Source organism: Salmo trutta, chromosome 8 (assembly GCF_901001165.1).
Source record: "Salmo trutta chromosome 8, fSalTru1.1, whole genome shotgun sequence".
NCBI classification, from domain to species: Eukaryota; Metazoa; Chordata; class Actinopteri; order Salmoniformes; family Salmonidae; genus Salmo; species Salmo trutta.
This window is the reverse complement of record NC_042964.1, coordinates 33,619,655-33,641,452: the sequence shown is the minus strand read 5'-3', so window position 1 is coordinate 33,641,452 and position 21,798 is coordinate 33,619,655. Positions and strand designations below refer to the sequence as shown.

At 44.3% G+C, this 21,798-nt stretch overlaps 1 protein-coding gene across 7 annotated transcripts in view; it reads left to right on the top strand.

Moving 5' to 3' along the window:
* The window catches only part of LOC115198734 (dedicator of cytokinesis protein 4), a 142,343-nt gene that overhangs the window by 34,167 nt on the left and 86,378 nt on the right, over window positions 1–21,798 (top strand). For 5 of the 7 annotated variants that reach the window (XM_029760961.1, XM_029760963.1, XM_029760964.1 and 2 more), the window contains exons 2-8: window positions 2,796–2,879; window positions 7,318–7,358; window positions 7,658–7,713; window positions 8,106–8,226; window positions 8,795–8,943; window positions 9,425–9,509; window positions 18,865–19,016. In XM_029760961.1, coding sequence (XP_029616821.1) covers window positions 2,796–2,879; window positions 7,318–7,358; window positions 7,658–7,713; window positions 8,106–8,226; window positions 8,795–8,943; window positions 9,425–9,509; window positions 18,865–19,016 — 688 coding nt within the window. The remainder of the gene's footprint in view (window positions 1–2,795; window positions 2,880–7,317; window positions 7,359–7,657; window positions 7,714–8,105; window positions 8,227–8,794; window positions 8,944–9,424; window positions 9,510–18,864; window positions 19,017–21,798) is intronic. The other 2 variants (XM_029760965.1, XM_029760962.1) reach the window with 1 other exon arrangement.

Below are 21,798 nucleotides of genomic sequence, written 5' to 3'. Positions count from 1 at the left end.
TGGTTGCAAATGGGTCTTCCAAATGGACAATGACCTCAAGCATACTTCCAAAATTGTGGCAAAATGGCCTAAGGACAACAAAGTCAAGGGACCGGAGTGGCCATCACAAAGCCCTGACCTCAATCCTATAGAAAATTTGTGGGCAGAACTGAAAAAGAGAGTGCGAGCAAGGAGGCCTACAAACCTGACTCAGTTTCACCAGCTCTGTCAGGAGGAATGGTCCAAAATTCACCCAATTTATTGTGGGAAGCTTGTGGAAGGCTACCCGAAATGTTTGACCCAAGTTAAACAATTTAAAGGCAATGCTACCAAATACTAATTTAGTGTATGTAAACTTCTGACCCACTGGGAATGTGATGAAAGAAATTAAAGCTGAAATAAATAATTCTCTCTACTATTATTCTGACATTTCACATTCTTAAAATAAAGTGGTGATCCTAACTGACCTAAGACAGGATTTTTACTCAGATTAAATGTCAGCAATTGTGAAAAACTGAGTTTAAATGTATTTGGCTAAGGTGTATGTAAACTTCCGACTTCAACTGTTAGTCTTTACATCTCAAGTCTGAAGGAGCTGTTGTCATATAAATTCATGGATCTCAGTCATAGTTCTGTCCAGGACTTTTATTTAAGTTTATCCCAGTTCCTGAATTCCTGTGTGTGTGTGTGTGTGTGTGTGTGTGTGTGTGTGTGTCTTTTTTTCCCCGTTTCCTCCGGCCTTTACGTAATGTCTAAGTTAGTTCAGCATGAACGAGGCTGCCTGGTCAGAAATAGGAACAGCCGTTTGCCCACGAGTAGATGTGTGTCACAGCAGAGCAGAGCACAGCTTGTGGTGACTGAACTCCTGGCTCAGACCAAGCCGACTGGAAACATGGACCCTGCCCTGTTTGACAGGTTCATGTACACATATCATATCAGTGCGTCTGTGGCTTTGCTATATTTGTGTGTGAAGGTTTTTTATACCCCAGTTCATCTTTTTCATTATGCTGTGGTGTGTGTGTGTGTGTGTGTGTGTGTATGTGTGTGTGGGTGCCAGGCTGTGGACTTCCGTTTGCGCTCTATCTCTTCTCTCTGCCCCCTTCTTTCGTTCCTGTGTGTGTGTGTGTGTGTGTGTGTGTGTGTGTGTGTGTGTGTGTGTTTGTGTGTGTGCGTGCTGTCCTCTCTCTCCTGCCTTTAAGGTGGCACTTCTTCCACTCCCCTGGAGAGAAAATAAAAAATCTATTCCCCGCTGAGTGAACACCTTACAAATGCCAACATCTCTGGAAAGGAGCCATGGCAGTTAGCAGACAGACAACAGCTGGGGAATGGTTAACGAGGAAGTGATTCAGCTCTATCAAAACTCTACTTCAAGCTGCATAATTTAGTACACTGCAGCTGGAAAACTCTACTTGTAAAATTCATGCATTGGACTTGGTGTGTTTACCCCCCCACCCATGTGCTCCATGAAATGAAACCCATCTCCAAACCCTTGCCTGACTCGAGTCTTCCTCATTTCCTTTGTTTTTTTTCTCCCCAATTTCGTGGTATCCAATTGGTAGTTACAGTCTTGTCTCATCGCTGCATCTCCCGTACGGACTCGGGAGAGGCGAATGTCGAGAGCCGTGCATCCTCCCAAACACAACCCAACCAAGCCGCACTGCTTCTTGGCACAATGCCCGTTTAACCCGGAAGCCAGCCACACAAATGGGTCGGAAGGACACACCGTACACCTGGCGACTGTGTCAGTGTGCACTGTGCCCGGCTCGCCACAGGAGTTGCTAGTGCGCGATGGGACAAGGACATCCCTGCTGGCCAAACCCTCCCCTAACCCGGACGACGCTGGGCCAATTGTGCGCCGCCACATGGGTCTCCCGGTCGTGGCCGGCTGCGACAGAGCCTGGACTCGAACCCAGAATCTCTCGTGGCACGGCACCACTCGGGAGGCACTTGACTATTCCTCATTTCCATGTTGTAGTACTAACCCTATTAGTTTCCCCCCCGAGTGTGTCAGTGTGTGGCAGCTTGGAGAATTCTGAGTGCTGCTGTTATCATGTCCTGTCTCTCAGAACCACAGAGAATGGCATCTGTCGACACTCCTCACTACTAACCCAGCTATTAGACGCTGTTAGACCAAAGTGCTCTGTGCTGATCGACTGAGATGTTACTCTCTTTCGCTCTCTTGCTCGCTTGTTTGCTCCCTCTCTTGCTTCTCTCTCTCTCTTTCTCTCTCCCCATCTCTCTCTCCATCTCTCTCTCTCTCTCTCTCTCTCTCTCTCTCTCTCTCTCTCTCTCTCTCTCTCTCTCTCTCCTGTCCCTGTTCTCCAGGCTCTCTCTCTCTCTCTCTCTCTCTCTCTCTCTCTCTCTCTCTCTCCTGTCCCTGTTCTTCAGGCTCTCTCTCTCTAACTGATAGTGCTTCTCATCAGCGAGAGTCCTATTCTAAGCCTCCTCAGGTGTTGCCTCCCTCCTCTACAAGAGCGCTCCTAGCAGAAAGACCCATGATGACATTATATTCCCAGCTTATTTCCCCTCCACTTCAGCCTGACACCCAGAGGCGTACTCAATCTACCAGCAGTCAGCAGGCTATTCTCTTCTCTCTTTCTCTCTGCCCAGAGAACACTAGAAACAAATCACCGCACAGCTTCAAAGTCAAGACAGTTGTGCTCGGATTCAATTCTAGTGACATGAAAAGAGAGTGTATTTTTTTTTGGACTGTGTGTGTGTGTGTGTGTGTGTGTGTCGATTTGGTGTGTGTTACCTACTTACGCACATAGAAATACACACAGGTATTAAAGTATGTATATTATATTGTGTTTCAGTGCTGGCCAGTTTCCGAGGGACGGTCCAGCATGGCTTGCCATTGGAGATTGGGGACACGGTGCAGCTCCTGGAGAAATGTGAAGGTAACTGATAACCTCTATTCATTTCACACCCATATAAACCATGATCCCCCCCCTTCGAGCTTCACAGACTCACAGGTGGGTTGCTACTGCTACTTGGGCTGTAGTCAACCTTTGAGGTTGGGCCACGTTTCCTTCCCCAGTCTGTCCCTCCAGGAGTATTGTGTTGTACATGAAATGTTAATAGACTTTATTCTTTTTTTGCATTTGATGAGATTGTGGAGGCTCTCAGTTTGCTACTGTTTCCTGTGCCGCGAGAGGGAGAAGACTTTGGTTCCTGCTTCCCGCCCACATTGAGCTCAGCGTGTGTGTGTGTGTGTGTGTGTGTGTGTGTGTGTGTGTGTGTGTGTGTGTGTGTGTGTGTGTGTGTGTGTGTGTGTGTGTGTGTGTGTGTGCATGTTTGCTTGCCTTAGACACAAAGAGACTGAGAGCTTGTGTGGGCTTGCTTGCGTCCGTGCGTGTGTGTGTGTGTGTGTACATTCTAAGGAGAGTGTGTGTGTGTGCTTGCTTGCTTGCTTGCCAGTGTGTGTGTCCCTGCTTGCTGGTGTATTGCGAAGGAGTGTGTGAGCCTCAAGGTCAAGGCCGAGGCACTCACACTCACACACCAAGGTTAGTTTTTGACATAGTTTCAGACTAGAGCAGAGCAGGCGCCCGTCACACATTCCTGTTTCCACCCAGCTTACTTACACAGCACTGACGCAACCTTCCTCCCTTCTCAGAGCGGCAAAATCTCACTTCCTGTTGTTGCTCAAGGCCAGACAGACAGACGACAGATCCGTCTGAGATAGCTGACGATGCATTCCAAACTCACCCAAGGAAATTATCTGACATCTAGCACACAGCCATGCATTCTCCATAGACAAACGTTGGCAGTATAATGGCCTTACTGAAGAGCTCAGTGGCTTTCAATGTGGCACCGTCATATAATGCCACCTTTCCAACAAGTCAGTTCGTCAAATTTCTGCCCTGCTGGAGCTGCCCCGGTCAACTGTGAGTCCTGTTATTGCGAAGTAGAAATGTATAGGAGCAACAGCGGCTCAGCCGCAAAGTGGTAGGCCACACAAGGTCACGGAGCTGGATCCCAGAATGCTGTAGCCAGGGGCGAAAATCTGATATCAACTTTGGAGGGGACAATTACATGAAATTTTCTCAAGAGCAATTCCTGAGGGGGACACCAAAAGTAGTGCTGTAACACATAGCCTACATTGTAATATGGTAAATGTATATTGAGGAACCAAAGAAATAAGGTGTTTGCCGTACTGCTAACTACCGGTACCCAAAACTACACAACTAATCACAACAGCAATACCATTGCCTTTAACAAATCTTAGTTCAGTCACCAGTTTAAGTTGAGAGTGGGGGTATCCATGGCATTTTCCAATTATGTTCCTATTTTACAAGTAAAAAAAATTGAGAACCTTTCATAATGTTGCCAAACAAAGACTCAACAAACTTACCTGAGACTCCCTGTCTCTGCCAGTCTGTCCCTGCATAGCTGTCCCCAACTCTGCTGTCTGTGTGCCATCTGTTGCCTGCTCTGCCTAATGACATCATTGTGAAACATTTCCATTAGAATTTCATTTCTTTCTTATGAACATTTTATCAACTAGTCTGAGATATTAGGCTACTAGGGTTCTTACTTTGCGTTTTGGTGTACTGAAAAATACTCTGATGTCCGTCTTATTTTTCTGCCATTTTTCTACCTGGCTGGCTGGCTGGCTACACACACACAGTGTGTAGGTTATTTACAGTAGGAGATGGGCTTCTATCATCTTCTATCATTCTATTTGGGCTTCGATCTAAAAGGTAGCTAGCAAATGTGAAACGGATTAAAATGACAAGAGTTGACAGCTGTATGAGTTCACCATTTACACAACATATGCTGCAACCTTTTGTAATTTTAATAGTATGTTTCATATTGGCTGGCTTCCAACAATAGCTGAATTTGCAAAGCTAGCGAGCACCAATTCAGTTTCAGTGGTGTTTGCTATAATCTTTGCTATCCGGGTTAAATAAAGGTGAAATAAAATAAATAAATAAAAGTTCCCTTGCGACAATTTTGCTTTTGCAACGAGACCATTAAATATATTTAAGACAATGGTAGAAGAGAGTGTAGTTCTGTTCAGTTTGGACTTCAGTTTATCGCTAACCTTACCACAGGGACTTTGAAGCACTAACTTACATCATCTGCATGCTGATCTTGGAATAAATTGACGATAGCAAAGATTCCATCTTTGACGACGCCACATAAATGGAATAGGTACTAGCTAGCTTAATAGTTAATATTTGCGCACTAGCTCTGCATATTCAGCTAGTGTGTGTGCGCGATTGACTGGATTAACCTTACGTCAGTTACGTTCATTGAGTGCCTTTCAGACAGTAGACACGACCCCTCTGTTACCTTGCCAACTAAGAAACTGGCAGTGGATCAAACCATTGTGAGGCAAAGGGTGGGTGGGTCGCAATCTTTTGAAACTTAACGCGCTATTAAGTGTCTATAATCAGCACAATTGCTTTCATTGCGTATTATTAATATTATTTAAATTACATAGTTATGTTTCAGTGACATATTGGGGGGGACAAATCATATTTTTCCCAGGATGGGGGGGGGTTGTGTCCCCCCCGTCCCCCCCGGGATTTCCGCCCCTGGCTGTAGCGCGTAAAAACCGTCTGTCCTCAGTTTCAACACTCACTGCCATTGTTCCAAACTGCCTCTGGAAGCAACATCAGCACAAGAGCTGTTAGTCGGGAGCTTCATGAAATGGGTTTCCATGGCCGAGCAGCCGCACACAAGCCTAAGATCACCATGCGCAATGCTAAGAGTCGGCTGGAGTAGTGTGAAGCTCGCCGCCTTGAACTCTGGAGCAGTGGAAACGTGTTCTCTGGAGTGATGAATCACGCTTAGATATCTGGCAGTCCGACGAATGAATCTGGGTTTGGTGGATGCCAGGAGAATGTTACCTGCCCCAATGCATAATGCCAATTGTAAAGTTTTGTTGAGGAGGAATAATGTTTTGGGGCTGTTTTTCATGGTTCGGGCAATGCCCCTTAGTTCCAGTGAAGGGAAATCTTAATGCTACAGCATACAATGACATTCTAAACAATTCTGTGCTTCCAACTTTGTGGTAACAGTTTGGGGAAGTCCCTTTCCTGTTTCAGCATGACAATGCCCCTGTGCACAAAGCGAGGTCCATACAGAAATGGTTTGTCGAGATCGGTGTAGAAGAACTTGACTAGCCTGCACAGAGCCGTGACCTCAACCCCATCGAACACGTTTAGAATGAATTGGAACGCTGACTGCGAGCCAGTACTAATCACACATCAGTGTCCAACCTCACTAATGCTCTTGTGGCTGAATGGAAGCAAGTCCCCGCAACAATGTTCCAACGTCTAGTGGAAAGCCTTCCCAGAAGAGTGGAGGCTGTTATAGCAGCAAAGGGGGGACCAACTCCATATTAATGCCCATGATTTTGGAATGAGATGCTTGACGAGCAGGTGTCAACATACTTTTGGTATTCTAGTGTATGTGTTTGATTTGGAGGAAGGGAAGAAATACAATATGTGCCAGTCCCCACAACTCAAAGGCAAGACAGGGTGTTGACAGGAATGTCTATCCATTCTGTACTAGAGAGGAGATAAGTTACTATAAAAAGGGCTTCTGCCAGTGCTGGTACTGTGTCATCAAGTTGCTACTGTAGTGTGATAGGTAACATACGACCGCTTCTTCTCCGACACTCTGGCCAATCAAAAACTAGAACGAGCTCTGATGTCCTTCAGGAGGCAAGACCACAAGTCAGTGGCAGCAGTGAGGCTCATTCTCACCTTGTCTCTAACACTCTCACCTCTAGCACTGTCACAGACAGGTGTTGGACCGAGTAGCACATCATGGCCTTAGGTTACTAGTACTACTTACAGCTTAATACAGCCTCCCGTGATAAAGTGTTCCAGCTGGGCGTTTGTTTTATAGCTCGGCAGCTCTACTACTGGCGTGGTCGGAGCTGAAGTGGCGATGCTTCAGGAACCCGGGGTCTCTGTCCCAAATGGCAACCTATAGCCCATAGGGCTAAAGTAGTGCACTATAGGGACTAGGGTGCCATTTGAGACACAACCCCAGTCATTTGTTTGGCAGTAATAGGCAGACATTACTTAAGCAGACAGCTCTTTCTCTCCTACTCTCCACTCCCATATCAGATGCTGTAGAGATGGAATGAAATGGATTATTTGGTGGTTGACATTTTAACTGAGAGCGCAGAAGAGCCAATCTACAGAATCATAATAGGGCTGCTATCTATTAGTTCAGTGGACACACACACACACACACACACACACACACACACACACACACACACACACACACACACAATTTGATAGAAGGAAAGATAGTGGATCTGAAAGTCACGGTGACGCAAATGAAATGTGATTTTGTTTTTTATCTCCTCAGGCTGGTACAGGGGGTTCGTCCATAAGAATCCAAATGCCAAGGTGGGTGAGACTCCTTTGTGTGTTATTGAGGCTGTCAGTGCAGCTGCTCTTTTCAGATTCAGAAATATCAGCTCTCTGCTTTGATCTGAGGGCTGTGCAGCAAGCAGGTCAATAGGGGGAGGCTCATAGTTTAATAATGTCAAGTTGACACATGCATGCACACACATACACACATTAATTTGTATTGATTATATGCATCATTTACACTCGCTAACAGAATGTGTTAATGGTGGTGCCGTTTAATGATACAGTTAGAATGACATTCACCATTCATTAGCTTGTTTATTCTCTCCCCCCAGGGTATTTTCCCATGCACTTACGTTCACTTGAAGAACGCCCATATCAAGAACAAAGGGTAAGTAATGAGTGTATTGTGTGTGTCTGTTTCCATGTGTGTGCGCGCGTGTGTGTCTGTTTCAGTGTGTGTCTGTTTCCGTGTGTGTGTCTGTTTCTGTGTGTGTGTGTGTGTGTGTGTGTGTGTGTGTGTGTGTGTGTGTGTGTGTGTGTCTCTGAGAAGGCAAACAGCCTTATTAGATCAGTCAGTCTGGAAGGTGAGGGAGGTTTATGTCATTTCTGTGGAAAGGAAACGTTAGATAAACATTAGATTAACGTCATAATAACAGAACAGAGGTTGAGTGCTTCTTCTACCAGCCTCTCATAATGACACTGCATTATTATCTGTGTGGGTGTGGGTATACTGTTGTAATTTGATGTCCCTCTCTCTTCCTCTCTCTCTCTGACCCATAGGCAGTTTGAGACTGTCATCCCCACAGAGGACTCTGTTATCACTGAGATGACATCCACCCTGAGAGACTGGGGGGCCATGTGGAAACGGCTCTACGTGGTAAAGAGCGTTCAACACACACACGTAGGAATGCATGCAGGAATTCGCACAGACTTGCATGAACTTACACATACACACATGCATGCAAACACACACGCACACACGCATGTATGTGCCTGCACACACCTCCTGCAGAGAGGAGAATAGACCTGGGAATACCTTTCAACTAGTGGGAAATGTGTTTCCCCTGCAGCAAACGGTGGAAGCTTTTTTTCTGCTTATTAATTACTAACCTTGCTTGTGTTTGTGTCCCTAATAAATATATGTGTTTGTTTGTGATTTTCTTATGGAAGGCTGACTTTCTGGCCCCAATTTATTTACTCTGAAATGTCTCTCTCTCTCTCTCTCTCTCTCTCTCTCTCTCCTGCTCTCTCTCTCCTGCTCCTCTCTCTCTCGCTCTCTCGCTCTCTCGCTCTCTCGCTCTCTCGCTCTCTCTTGCTCTCTCTCTCTTTCTCTCTCTCCTGCTCTCTCTTGCTCACTCTCACTCTCTCTCTTTCTCTCTCTCTTGCTCTCTCTCTTGCTCTCTCTCTTGCTCTCTCTCTTGCTCTCTCGCTCTCTCTCTCTCTCACTCTCTCTCGCTCTCTCTCTGTAGAAGAATGAGGGGGATCTGTTCCATCGGTTGTGGCACGTAATGAATGAGATCCTGGACCTGAGGAGACAGGTTCTGGTTGGTCACCTCACCAACGACCGCATGAAAGACGTCAAACAGCACATCACTGCCAGGTTGGACTGGGGAAACGAGTGAGTAGTGGAGAAAAAGAAACATTCCTGCATCCCAGTCCCCCTTTCTTTGAATGTCACACTCCCTCCCCAGGCACACGCTGTGCTCAGTCAGTTTCCGTTCCCCTTCAAACAGACACACCACACGTTCAAACAGACACACACACACACTTTTCATTTTGTATCAAACAGACACACACAAACACTTCCCACTGCGTCTCTGTCTCCCGGGCAGAAGGGATAAAACGACACCCGTCAATCCCTTGCTGTTTGGTGTGGACAGACGACAGACGGCTCCCCCCCTGCCTCTCCTTGTCTTATACCATCCCATGCTTTGAAAGACTTAACTATCCCTGGGAGATTGGAGAGCGTGTGTGTGGGCACCCATCTACGCCTCTATGTCCCTGTGAGACATAGCAGACTTGCAGTTCTGTCAAGTGTGTCCTTTCTGAATGGTTTGATGCACTGTCCTGTGGTGTGTGTGTGTGTGTGTGTGTTCCAGACAGCTGAGTTTGGACCTGGTACCCCGCAGGGAGTTCAGCATGGTGGACCCAGACGAGATCAGCGTCACAGAACTCTTCAAACTGGTGAGTTATATTCCCAAAACCAGGAACAATTGTCTGAACACTGTTCTCTTGTTACTCTGTATTCCCCACTCACTATTGTTAGGTTCTAAATGAACCGAGTAAAAAGTCACGGACGATTAGTAAAGCTCAAACCAAGTTTGTTCACCCAAAGGGCCAGACAGCTGAACTGACAGACATGTTTCCACCAGCACAAGTATTTAACCCTTCCTCCTCTGCTGAGTCTCCGCCTTACACAGCTAAACATCCAATACACCTCTGTTGCTAGACAAAACTTTAGCGATATCTGTTCTTCCTCACTCCATCTGACCTGACCAAATTCCTCACTTCTCACGGCTGTCATGTTGCCTTGTACCTGACTGTGACCATTCTCCTTCCCATAGGATCCCTGATGTCTAACAATAACATATTCTGACAGAATGTAAACGTTCTACATTCCCCTCTCTCGGTGACATGAATAAGGATACTTCATATTTTCAAGTTTAGAAGTCAGAACCCATCGCTATCCTCATCAATCCACTGTCCACTATACCTTTCTCTAGCATTGGCCACATAGCTAGCCCTTGTGACTGCTGAGTGTGGGGCAGTATTCTCCTCTGTAATTCAGGTGTGTATTTTACCCTTTAAGGCGGAATAAAGGTACATAAGTCTCCCTTCGTCTTTCCCTTCCTCACTCTCCTCCCCAGGCAGCGTTTTCCTCCACAACCCCCCCCCTTCCGTATCCCACCCCGTAACCATAGCAACCACATCCCCTGCCTGATGCTTCTATCCTGATGTGAGATGGCTTTTCTTTCCCCACACAATGTAATTGAGGCACTTAATCCTTTTTGATAAACAAAGAAGGTACATGGGGATGAGAAAGAGGGGAGCGAGGGATGAGAGAAATAAAAGCCTAATGCATCTCCGTTACAGCGTGTAGGATGTGGAAAATTACAGTAATTCCTTAGTAACTGAGACAGAAGATACAAAGGGGGAAGAACTAAACAATTACTGTTGTCGTCATGGATGCAAAACAATAATAACATCACCATCATCATGACAACGGCGGCAGAGAACCCGTTTCATTTGTTTGGCGACAAAGGCAGATCTTTATTTGTGTCCCTCCGCATTGTGTGGCCCTCCGCAGTGCATTACCGCGATACCGGCAGTCATGAGTCAGGACTGCAGTCAAATTCTACGTGACCGTTGAGTCATGGTAATCTCCTCTTATGCACTCTGGACATGTGTTAGTTGTACCCAACTCTATGCTGATCCTCAGGTCACTAATGGCCGGGTACTCAGGACTCTATTGTCCCTCTAACCACTCCGACATCAATGCAAATGGGTTTGAAAATCACATCAAACGCGTGAAAACAGTATGTTGCTTTTAAAACTCACCTCACTGTGACGATCCATTTGAAGAAAGAGGTTCAACAGCAGGTTGAAACTGAGTGTAAAATATGGTCATTGTGGATGTTGTTTCAAAGCCGAGCACAACGAAATGGAAAGTGCTTTCTATGGTGATGATTCATTCAAAACATCCATATGCGTATTAGAGTGTATGCATATGCATAGGCCTATATATGAGCCCAAGCCCGAGAGAAAAAAAAAAACGGATTTAAGATATCTTTGGTACATAATTGCTCTAGCCTAAATTAAACAAATTCAGAGTTACCCTACATTATATTGAATTTGTATTTGATTTTGAATATCCTAGTAATAGGGCGCTTTTTATATTTTCATAATGAATAGGCTGATGCATTACCTTAAGCTACAGAATATCTCACCACCGCGTTTCCATCTCCTCCCCTCTCTCCTTTCGCCCAGAGAGAGGAGCTGTCAACAATTTAATGAAATATAAAGTATGTGGACACCCCTTCAAATTAGTGGATTTGGCTATTTAAGCCACACCCGTTGCTGACAGGTGTATAAAATCGAGCACACAGCCATGCAATCTCCATAGACAAATATTACTGAAGAGCTCAGTGATGTTCAACATTGCACCGTCATAGGATGCCACCTTTCCAACAAGTAAGTTCGTAAAATTTCTGACCTGCTAGAGCTGCCTCGGTCAGCTGTAAGTGCTGTTATTGTGAAGTTGAAACATCTAGGAGCAACAACGGCTTAGTCGCAATGTGGTAGGCCACACAAGCTTACAGAACGGTACCGCCGAGTGCTGAAGCAAGTAGCGCATAAAAATCATGTGTCCTCGGTTGCAACACTCACTACCGAGTCCCAAACTGCCTCTGGAAGCAACTTCAGCACAAGAACCATGGCCGAGCAGCTGCACACAAGCTTTAGATCACCATGCGCAATGCCAAGCGTCGGCTGGAGTGGTGTAAAGCTTGGACTCTGGAGCAGTGGAAACACATTCTCTGGCAGTCTTACGGACTAATCTGGTTTTGGCAGATGCCAGGAGACTGTTACCTGCCAACTGTAAAGTTTGGTGGAGGAGGAATTATGGTCTGGGGCTCTTTTTCATGGTTCGGGCTAGGCTCCTTAGTTCCAGGGAAGGGAAATCTTAACGCCATACAATGACATTCTAGACGATTCTGTACTTCCAACTTTGTGGTAACAGTTTGGGGAAGTCCCTTTCCTGTTTCAGCATGACAAAGCCCCCGTGCACAAAGCGAGGTCCATACAGAAATAAGATTGGTGTGGAAGACCTTGACTGGCCTGCACAAAGCCCTGACCTCAACCCCAACGAACACCTTCGGTATGAATTGGAACGCCTACTGCAAGCCAGGCCTAATCGCCCAACATCACTGCCCAACTTCCCTAATGCTCTTGTGGCTGAATGGAAGAAGGTCCCCGCAATATTGTTCCAACATCTAGTGGAAAGCCTTCCCAGAAGAGTGGAGTCTGTTATAATGCCCATAGTGTTGGAATGAGATGTTTGATGAACAGGTGTCCACATACTTTTGTTCATGTTTTGTATGTTTCGTTGGGAAAACATGTTACTATCGATGTTCCTGAACAGATGTCACTTGATTTCCCAAATGAAGCGCTGGGTAGCTGCAGGAACAGGGTTGGAGAGGCCATGGCATACAGAGTTTGGACGTAATATCACCTGTTGTGCAGTGATATATCCACAGTAGCCTACCCAACATGGGACGAACCAGCAGGAAAGTGGCCTCCATTCGCTATTCGAGTGCATACGGTCTTTTTCCTCTTTTCCTGCCCATTTGATAACGGGCCATTTCTAAATCTAAACAAATTTGGCATATAGGTCCTGTTTCAAATGATCACTTTTACGCTCAACATAGCTACTTCGTATGTGCACTCTAACTCCGGGATGGGAAAAATATCCTTTCTATGTTACCCAACGAAGTTCAATTATAATCTTCTTACTATAAAATCATATAATATAAAATAATGGCATGGGACTTATAAGCTTGTCTTGTCAGCTAAATGAACAAGCCTACAGCCTATGGCATGAAGAATAGTCAGATAACATACAGTAGACCAACATATTCTGTTCTTCTGAATTCATTTTCTTCATATCATAATGTTTCTCTAGACCTGCCTAAAAGAAATAATGGATGTATTGTGATGGTGTATATTCAATTGATTTATTATAATTGTTTTACTGTTCATGTTCCAAATGTGCGCATCAGCAGCTTGTATTCGTGGAGGCCCGGAGATGCTATTCGTGTTTATGTTAATTAACGGTCAATTACCGTGAGACCGGCAGTCTTTTGCATGACAATAACCAGCAGACAAAATTACACGACCGCCACAGCCCTAGTTACGGATGAGTGCTTTGCAGGATTAACCTTGTGTATGTACAAGGAGATGAGATGTCTTCTCTCTGAGTCCATCCACCAAACCCTACAGTTACTATAGGTGAGAAACAGTCCCGTGTGGCTCAGTTGGTAGAGCATGGTGTTTGCAACGCCAGGGTTGTGGGTTCGATTCCCACGGGGGACCAGTACGGAGAATTTTTTTAATGAAATGTATGCATTCACTACTGTAAGTCGCTCTGGATAAGAGCGTCTGCTAAATGACTAAAATGTAAATGTGTGCACTGTAAAAAATGTATATTTGGATCAACCGAAAACAATTGTGTGTGTAAAACCCATTTTGTACCAAGTACATTTTTTATTTTTACCTATCCACATTTCTTCAATTAGGTTACAAGGAATTTAATACATTTCCTGTTAATCAAAATATGAAGTTGTTTGAAATAAAGACTCTTTCTTTACATAAGACTTCTACATTAACTGGTTACAATATTGTAACCAGATGGTGACCAGCTCTTTAATATCACATTACGCAGATATTATTTAAAAATCCTGTACAGTCATTCTGGAAAGTACTTTTTCCTCTCATGGCTAACTGCCAGGAGGATCTTATATTCATGAGCTCACCTTGAGTGACAGCTCTTTGAAATGCCTATGCCAAGCATAGGCATGCAGCGCTGCAGTAAAAATCACCTCAAGCTAAATTGGTGATGCACAAAACAACTCAAGCAACATTGAAATTGCATCAACGAGAGATATATATATATATATATATATACACCTCTCCCATTTGGCATGTCTTTTGTGCTGCGTTTCACAGCAGCACTGACGGATGTGTTGACTTGACAACGGTGTCAGAGTTTTGAACGACCCTTCCCCCCCTTTTGTTCCATGCTGACTGAAGACATAGCTAGCCAGTATCTAGCTAACACCAGACACAGATAAAATGGGAAACATATAAGTATATTTGCCATAGGTAAATAGGGTAAACTTTTAATGATATTTGCTAACACCCTACAGTAAACATTTGGCACCAGTGCATAACCATGTCCATCTATATAAACCATGCCCATAGGGCGGTGCAGAATTGGCCTATGGTCGTCCAGGGTAGGCCGTCATTGTAAATAACATTTTGTTCTTAACTGACTTGCCTAGTTAAATAAAGGTTAAATAAAAAATGTCACCTTGTCCCCTTAATAATGAATCAACAGTAACTTTATGATCAAATTTTATCAATGTAGAAGCAACAGAAATTTTTCATGCTTTGATCAGATTTCCTTGAAATATCCTCTAATTTCTTTATTATTCAGAGCTGGCAGTGAACATATAATCATAAAAGAAGAACATATTACCTGGAATGACATTCACTCTCACGGGTGGCCAAAAGAACAAACAAAGTCACACCCCCAATAGGCCACACCTCCAGCTCTTCTGATTGGCTGCTGCTGCTACATTGCTCCCACCGCTATGCAATGCGCTTGAGGTGTTGAAAGCAATTTAGAAGCTTTCATCAAATTCAGAAACTGATATTGATCTGTCAAATTATTCATTTGATTTCAGACACAAATGTAATAGAATACGGTGAACGAACCAAAGCTTAATTTTGGATCATGCCACTCAGAAAAAGCACTTCAGATGAACAACAGTACCATTCCTCTTTTTACAGTGAGTATTAGAGAAAGAAACTAAGGTGCACTTGGCCAACAAAACACAAATGATTTGCGTCAGAGCATGAGTGTTCGGTTAGATGATTCCTTCAAGAATACTTGGTGGAGCATGGCGCTTGGTTCGATTCCCAGGACCACCCGTACGTAAAATGTATGCCCGCATGACTGTGAGACACTTTGAATAAAAGCGTCTGCTAAATGGTATATTCATGTATATTATTACTTTATTGTGACCCGATCTTGGTGATTTAAAAAGCATCATTTATTCTACTATATTGCGCCAACCTCTCTACCGGTAATTCAGATGTGTGTTTAGGACCACTGAGCTGTAGGTCAGAGAGCCCAGAGCAGAGCAGGGACAGCAGGGCTCACTACACTGTCATACTCAACAGTGGTGATGGATAGTTCAGGTTTACCTAGGTCAACATAGTGTCTCCATTTAGCACTAGCACACATGGAGATGGCATGGAGATAGTAACCTGTTTCACACTATTGTGCCGACCTGAACCGTGCTGGTCTAGGATATTTTATTTTCAGATTGTCCTTTGCCGCACGTTTCATGTGATAAAGGCATAGTGGAAGGATCCTTGTATACTGTAGCCTTGATTATGTGATCTCTTAAGAATCTCAGTAGTGTAACGGCTGTCATTGGGTAGAGAGGACCAAGGCGCAGCGGGTTGCGTGCTCATCATATTAATTTATTAAATAAATGTGAACACGGGAAAAACAATAAACAAAAGAAGACAGTTTAACAGGCTACACTTACTACAGCAGTGCTAAAGACAACTACCCACAATTAACAAACAAAACACATCCCTATATATAGGACTCTCAATCAAAGGCAACTACAAACAACTGTCTTCAATTGAGAGTCCAGCACCCAATTACCTAAAATAGAAAATACTAAACTAGAAAGAACATAGAAATACAAAAACATAGAACATAACCCGGAAATAATAAATCAATCACCCTTCTAAACAAACCACCACCCCGAACCACATAAAACAAATACCCTCTGCCACGTCCTGACCAAACTACAATCACAAATAACCCCTACACTGGTCAGGACATGACAAGTAGGCTGTATTTAACTCTCTCTCCTTAAAGCCCAGGGACATTTAGACTGTTACAATACTTGTTTCTGTTTCACGCTACTTGCTAGAAAATATTACATGGTGAACCTGGTCCTCTGTAGCAGCTGGATAGTGAGTTCGCTTCCAAAAACCACCCATATGTAAAAACTGTATGCATGCATGACTGTAAGTCACTTTGGATAAAAGCATCCGCTCAATGGCATAATTATTATATATATATATATATATATATATATATATATATATATATATATATTATGAACAATATTTGAATGGTTTGAACGGTTGAGTTACAATACTACACTGGTATTAAGTGAGGCAGAAGCAGTCACGTAAGTCATTGTCTCCCCTCGGTTACTTAACGTACTGTACAGTAGAGACAGAGAAGAAAGCCGCTAGTGAAACTCTATCAGCTGTCTCATAAGCCTATTCATTCCAGATGAAACTAAACTGGGAGATTAACCCTGTTACGCGAGCCGCAGAAAACATAACGTCTCAATGCCTGCTGGTGCCCCCTCTCCTCGCCTCTCTTCTCCTCCTCCCTCCCAACATCTTCCTCGCCTCCACCTCTTAGTCCTTTCCCTGAAAGAAAAGTGAAGATGAATGCAGAGCAGGCTTTGGCGGGAACTATAGCAACCATCTGGTGGAGGGAGGGAGTGAGTGAGTGGGTGGGTGGGTGCATGCATGCAAGAGTGCAAGGAAGACTTGGACTGGGTCCTGGCTCGATGTTTAGTTGTTTACCACCAGTCCTTCTTTTGTCCTTGTACTGGGCGCCAACACAGACAATGACTAAGGAAGATGAGAGTTCATTCTTTTTCTGTCCTCAGTTTATGCAAACTTGTGCAGTGAGCTGTGAATAATCTGTATTAAGGCGTCAGCATGCTTCAGTTCGGCTGGCGGGTAGCCGAAGTCGGCTAGGCGAACCGAACGAGTGTGCCCGCATACTCCCTTAACAGACATTCGCTTGAAAAACAAGAAACAAGTGTGAATAGTACTCTTTGTCCATTTTGAGATACCATAGACAGTATGCACTTCCTCAAAATAGTCAGAAGGTAACTCAAGAAATCTGTCAGTAATTTTACGTTTTATGCTGAGATCTTAGTCAAGCAATTTTACATCTAAGCTGTTTGGTGCAGTATTTCTAAATAAGAAAATGTTCATGAAAACGAGTCGTCTCTCGTTGAATGACATCAAAGACTTTACTGAGGAATCCTTACTGTTGACCAATCACCGACGAAGGGGCGTAGACTTTGGCAACCGACTTCAGCTTGCCTCAAGAAAACATTTTGTGTGCCCGAACAACCAAAAAAAAGACATACCAAAGTCCAAAACAAACCAAAACGTCACAAAATGTCGTCATAATCTATGCACGAACTCTTCCAAACTGTTTCGGCTGGGATGCATGCGGACGCCTTTACAGTACTACCCCACACACTGCTGTGCCAGATAATAATGTAGAGATATACTGTAGATCTGGTTGAATTAATACATTATTATACAGTGCTTAAGAGCGCATAATACTTGATGCTGTGGGTACATTGTGCTACTGTTCATTCTATCCCAGTTTGACATGGCTGATTGTGCTGTGTGTGTGTGTGTGTGTGTGTGTGTGTGTGTGTGTGTGTGTGTGTGTGTGTGTGTGTGTGTGTGTGTGTGTGTGTGTGTGTGCGTGTATGCGTGTGTGCGCGCAAATGAAATAAATATAATTCCTTTGAAGCACTCTGTGTTGTGACATTCTTCCTATAAAGGTGTAAATGGCGTGTGTGTGTGTGTGTGTGCATTTCCTCATGCGTGTGTGTGGTTTTTTTTCTACAAAGAGGGCAGCATATTAACTGAAACAAATTAGATTTGGGCGACTATTAAGGAAGCGTGCTGTGAACGCACAGCCTCTGGGATTAAATGGAATACTTAACACGTTTTTGAGAAAATAATATGCATAGCTTTTCCACAGCTTGACTTAAAGGGCCAATCAGCAGTTGAAACAATAAAAAAGCATTTTCCCCTCCACTGTTTTGGTAAAAAGTTGATGGATGGGTCAGGAGAAATTATCTATGGATGGAGGTACTGACCATCTGTGATATCAAAATTATAGTTTTAACCATGTTTACAAACATTGGAGTAAAATAAGTGTTCTAATGCGGTGTGACAGTTAAACTAAGCCCATGAGGCATTTCTAAGTTATATTCTTCAAGAATCAATGGGTACATATCATTCATTTATACGTCCAAAAAATGGATGTTGCAACTGCTGATTGCCCCTTTAATGGGATTTGTAGCGAAAGGGTGAAAATGCAGCATAAATCTGAAATTACCTCGTTCTCTTTACCTGCTCTACTCAACCAGTTATAAAGAGCTTTCCTCAACTGAGATGAAAGGCAAATGCCAGAGTAGACAGAACAGCTTAAAAAGCCAATGCTGCCGTTTATTTTCACAGAGCTACTGTAGGTCCACTTTGAAGTGTTTAATTCAAGTCAAATTAGATCATAACATTTTTTTTATGAAGGTCAACGCTGAATAAATCAGCTCATTGAAAAAGGGAAAGTGATTCAATTGTGTTCATGGGATAATCTCTGCACTCAGAACCAACGATAAGGCTGTGTCTAGATGCTATAATAAAAGACCTGTGTTTGAACTGGCTGATGACCGCCAGGGTTTTGACATGTCTAATCCTGTGTGCACACATTACAGAGCGTTAGCTTCCTGTCTTCATGACATCCCTCGGTCAGATAATAAACAACCGGTAAACCCGTGTTTGCACCGGCTGATGACCATAAGGGTTTTGACATTTATGCCCCTTTTGACGATAAAGCACCGCTAGACTGGACTGGTGTTTGCACCGTCCAGATGATCTCTGATACTGTTTGTCCACCCTACAGATGGAGCACCGTCACCGTAAGAAGGAGACTCCGGTGCCGGCCAGCACGCACCACCTCTTCGTCCACATGAAGAGTCTGATGAGCTCCAACCTGGGAGAGGAGCTGGAGGTTTTCTTCCACATCTACGACGGCAGGGAGAACAGACCACTCAGGTAAAAAACAAAAAACTTTCAAAAACGTTGCACCCGCAGTGACTGTATGTTTTGATATTAACACAGGTATACTACTTAGAATGAAACACTGTATTGGCATGCATTCTCAGTGATGTGCTACTATCGATATGTTGCTGACTTCAAAGTCTAAGTTATAGTATGTGTGTCTTGCATCCGCTGGGGGCTGCCCCAAATCAAATTCAAAGAGATGAACACATTTTGTGTTGTGTTTTATTGTATTGCACTATATATTTAAGTAGGTAGGGTAAGTAGGGTCTCGTGATGTTGTTTTGAAGTGAACAGGATTGACTGACCTCTGACCTTGTGTTGGGGGTCTTTGCAACTAACAATGGAATTACATTTTAACCAGTTCTGGCATCTAGCAACCAGTTTATCGGTTGTTTTTTCCCCCTTGACCTCCACTGAGGCTACCACACTTGTAGCTAATCCTATCGGGACTGTAATGCTGCGTGACAATGAGCTGTTAACTGGTGGCATAGTTGAAGTGGGTAAGGCCATGTTCCTTTCATCTGACTGTAAACACACGTCTGTCTCAAAGCCACGTCACTGGGTTTGTTTGCGGTTGGCCATTGCTGGTGGTAGTAATTATGAGGGAGGCACACGGGTGATTACGTGTGAAGGAACACCACACACACGCACTTGGGTAGATCCACGCATGTGTGCACGCACGCACACACACACACACACACACACACACACACACACACACACTCATAGTGGCCCGTTGGTGAGAATGTTGTGTGAATTAACGTCACTGTTTCCTCTGAAGAGTTGAGTGTGTCGTGAGTCAAAGGGAAGCAATTCCATTTCAACTCGCAAATGAAATCATTCATCAGAACAGAAAAGGAAATGTGAGAAGAGGCTCAAGCGTCCTCTTTCTGTACAACAGTGTCTGACGTCTGTACCCTGGTGGCTAACATGATAGAAACTAGGCTGATGGTGATGGGATGAATGTTTCAGCATGTGCAACAGAGACGAGAAGCCAAGTGTATCTAGTCAACCATTATTCATACAGTTATTCGTAGGCATCGATAGACTGACGTCCCAGAATTCATTGTGGAGTCTGTTGTCCAGATAACTGTCAATGGATGTCGCTCTGTTGCGTTTCATCCTCCCGGAAGCTTTTCATCTTATAGTTAGTCGCTACACCTCTTCCCACTGTGAGTGTTGCTGTGACTAATATCACATGAGAGAACATATATTTTCACCTTCTCTGCACAAGGCTGTGTTGATGGCGTGCTTTGTCTGCCTGAACGTCGAGAGTGTGCACGGGGGAATAAGAGCAGGTTCTGAATAAAATACCTACCTGCACAGTGCCAGTGGGACTCGCTTTAAAAAGGGGCCTATTTAAGTGTGTTCTTCTGGCTCTCTAACTCACAGCTCTGAAGTCCATGATAATGAAGGCAATTTTTTTTCTCTCACTTTCCCAGCAAGCAACTTTGTCGCAGTGTGTATAATTAGCTTTAACGGTATTATCTTAATTTTCGCTCCAACCAGCTCTCTCTCGCTGTCTTGCTCGCTCTCTCTCTCTCTCGCGCGCTTTCTTTTAAAAAGCTTGCCACTAAGTACCTGTGCCCGGTAATTGGTCCTTAATTGTAATGCCATGCCGTTTGAAATGTATTTTAAGCACACTACCTATACGATAGTTCTCTTATTAAGAGAACTTAGCTGTCGCTCAGTTGCTTGATAAATATAAACGTAACCCCCCACAAAACATAGTCAGAATCGTTCGAAAGACTATATCATTTATGTGATTCTTACCTTGATATAGACTTGATGGAATTGTGCATCTTCTAGCCCAGAGACATGAGAAACACAACGCATCCAACTTATCCCAGCCGACTATCACGTTATATATAATTACTTTCTCCCCCTCTCTTTCTCTCTCTCTCTCTGGCTGGGGGCCGGGGGGGGGGCTGTTCAGCTGTCTTCAGCTGTTTTCCTCCATTGTTCCTCCATTGTCTGGAAACTCAGCGGGCACACAGAGCTTATCTTCCTTCCACCTATGTTGTCTTGAAGGGGAATCTGGCCGCATCCCAAATGGCACCCGCTACTTTTGACGTAGGGCTCTGGTCAAAAAGTAGTGCACTATATAGGGAATTAGGGTGCCATTTGGGACGTGGACTCTGTTTTTTTTGGGCTGTATTCCAAGGCTTTTTTCCCTCTACCTGGCTGACAGCCAGTTAATTAGTCCTTATGGTGTTGTGTTGGTTCGGGGTTTGACTGGAGCCAGATGGGGGTCCGACCTGCTCTTTCTCGACCACAGCTAGAGGAAAGAGAAACCATGCCAGCACCACCAGCTCAGCAAAAACCCTTATTCAGAGTCAGACATGGCATCTGTGTTATATCTAATAACCCTAGCATGGATGCAGGCGTGCACACACACACACACACACACACACACACACACACACACACACACACACGACTACAACCACTCTCGAGTGGATGACACTGACAAGCCATCCAGATACCTCTCTCTCTCTCTCTCTCTACTGAGCAGTTCTGTCAACATTCACTCAAGCCCCTGTCTCTCTGCTGTCATAGAAACTAATGGGTTCCCTCTCCTCTTCCACGCTCTGGTCAGTTTTAACAAGACTAGGGATGGATGGATGAGTGGAAATGGGGCACTAGCTGCTGTCTACACAAACATCTATTGTTAGAGCAGCCAGTAAAACAACAGCAGTCTAATGAGAGCTGTCACAGATGGCGTAGTGGGGACACATTCACTGATTGCTTGGATGTTGATTGGTATGCTTGG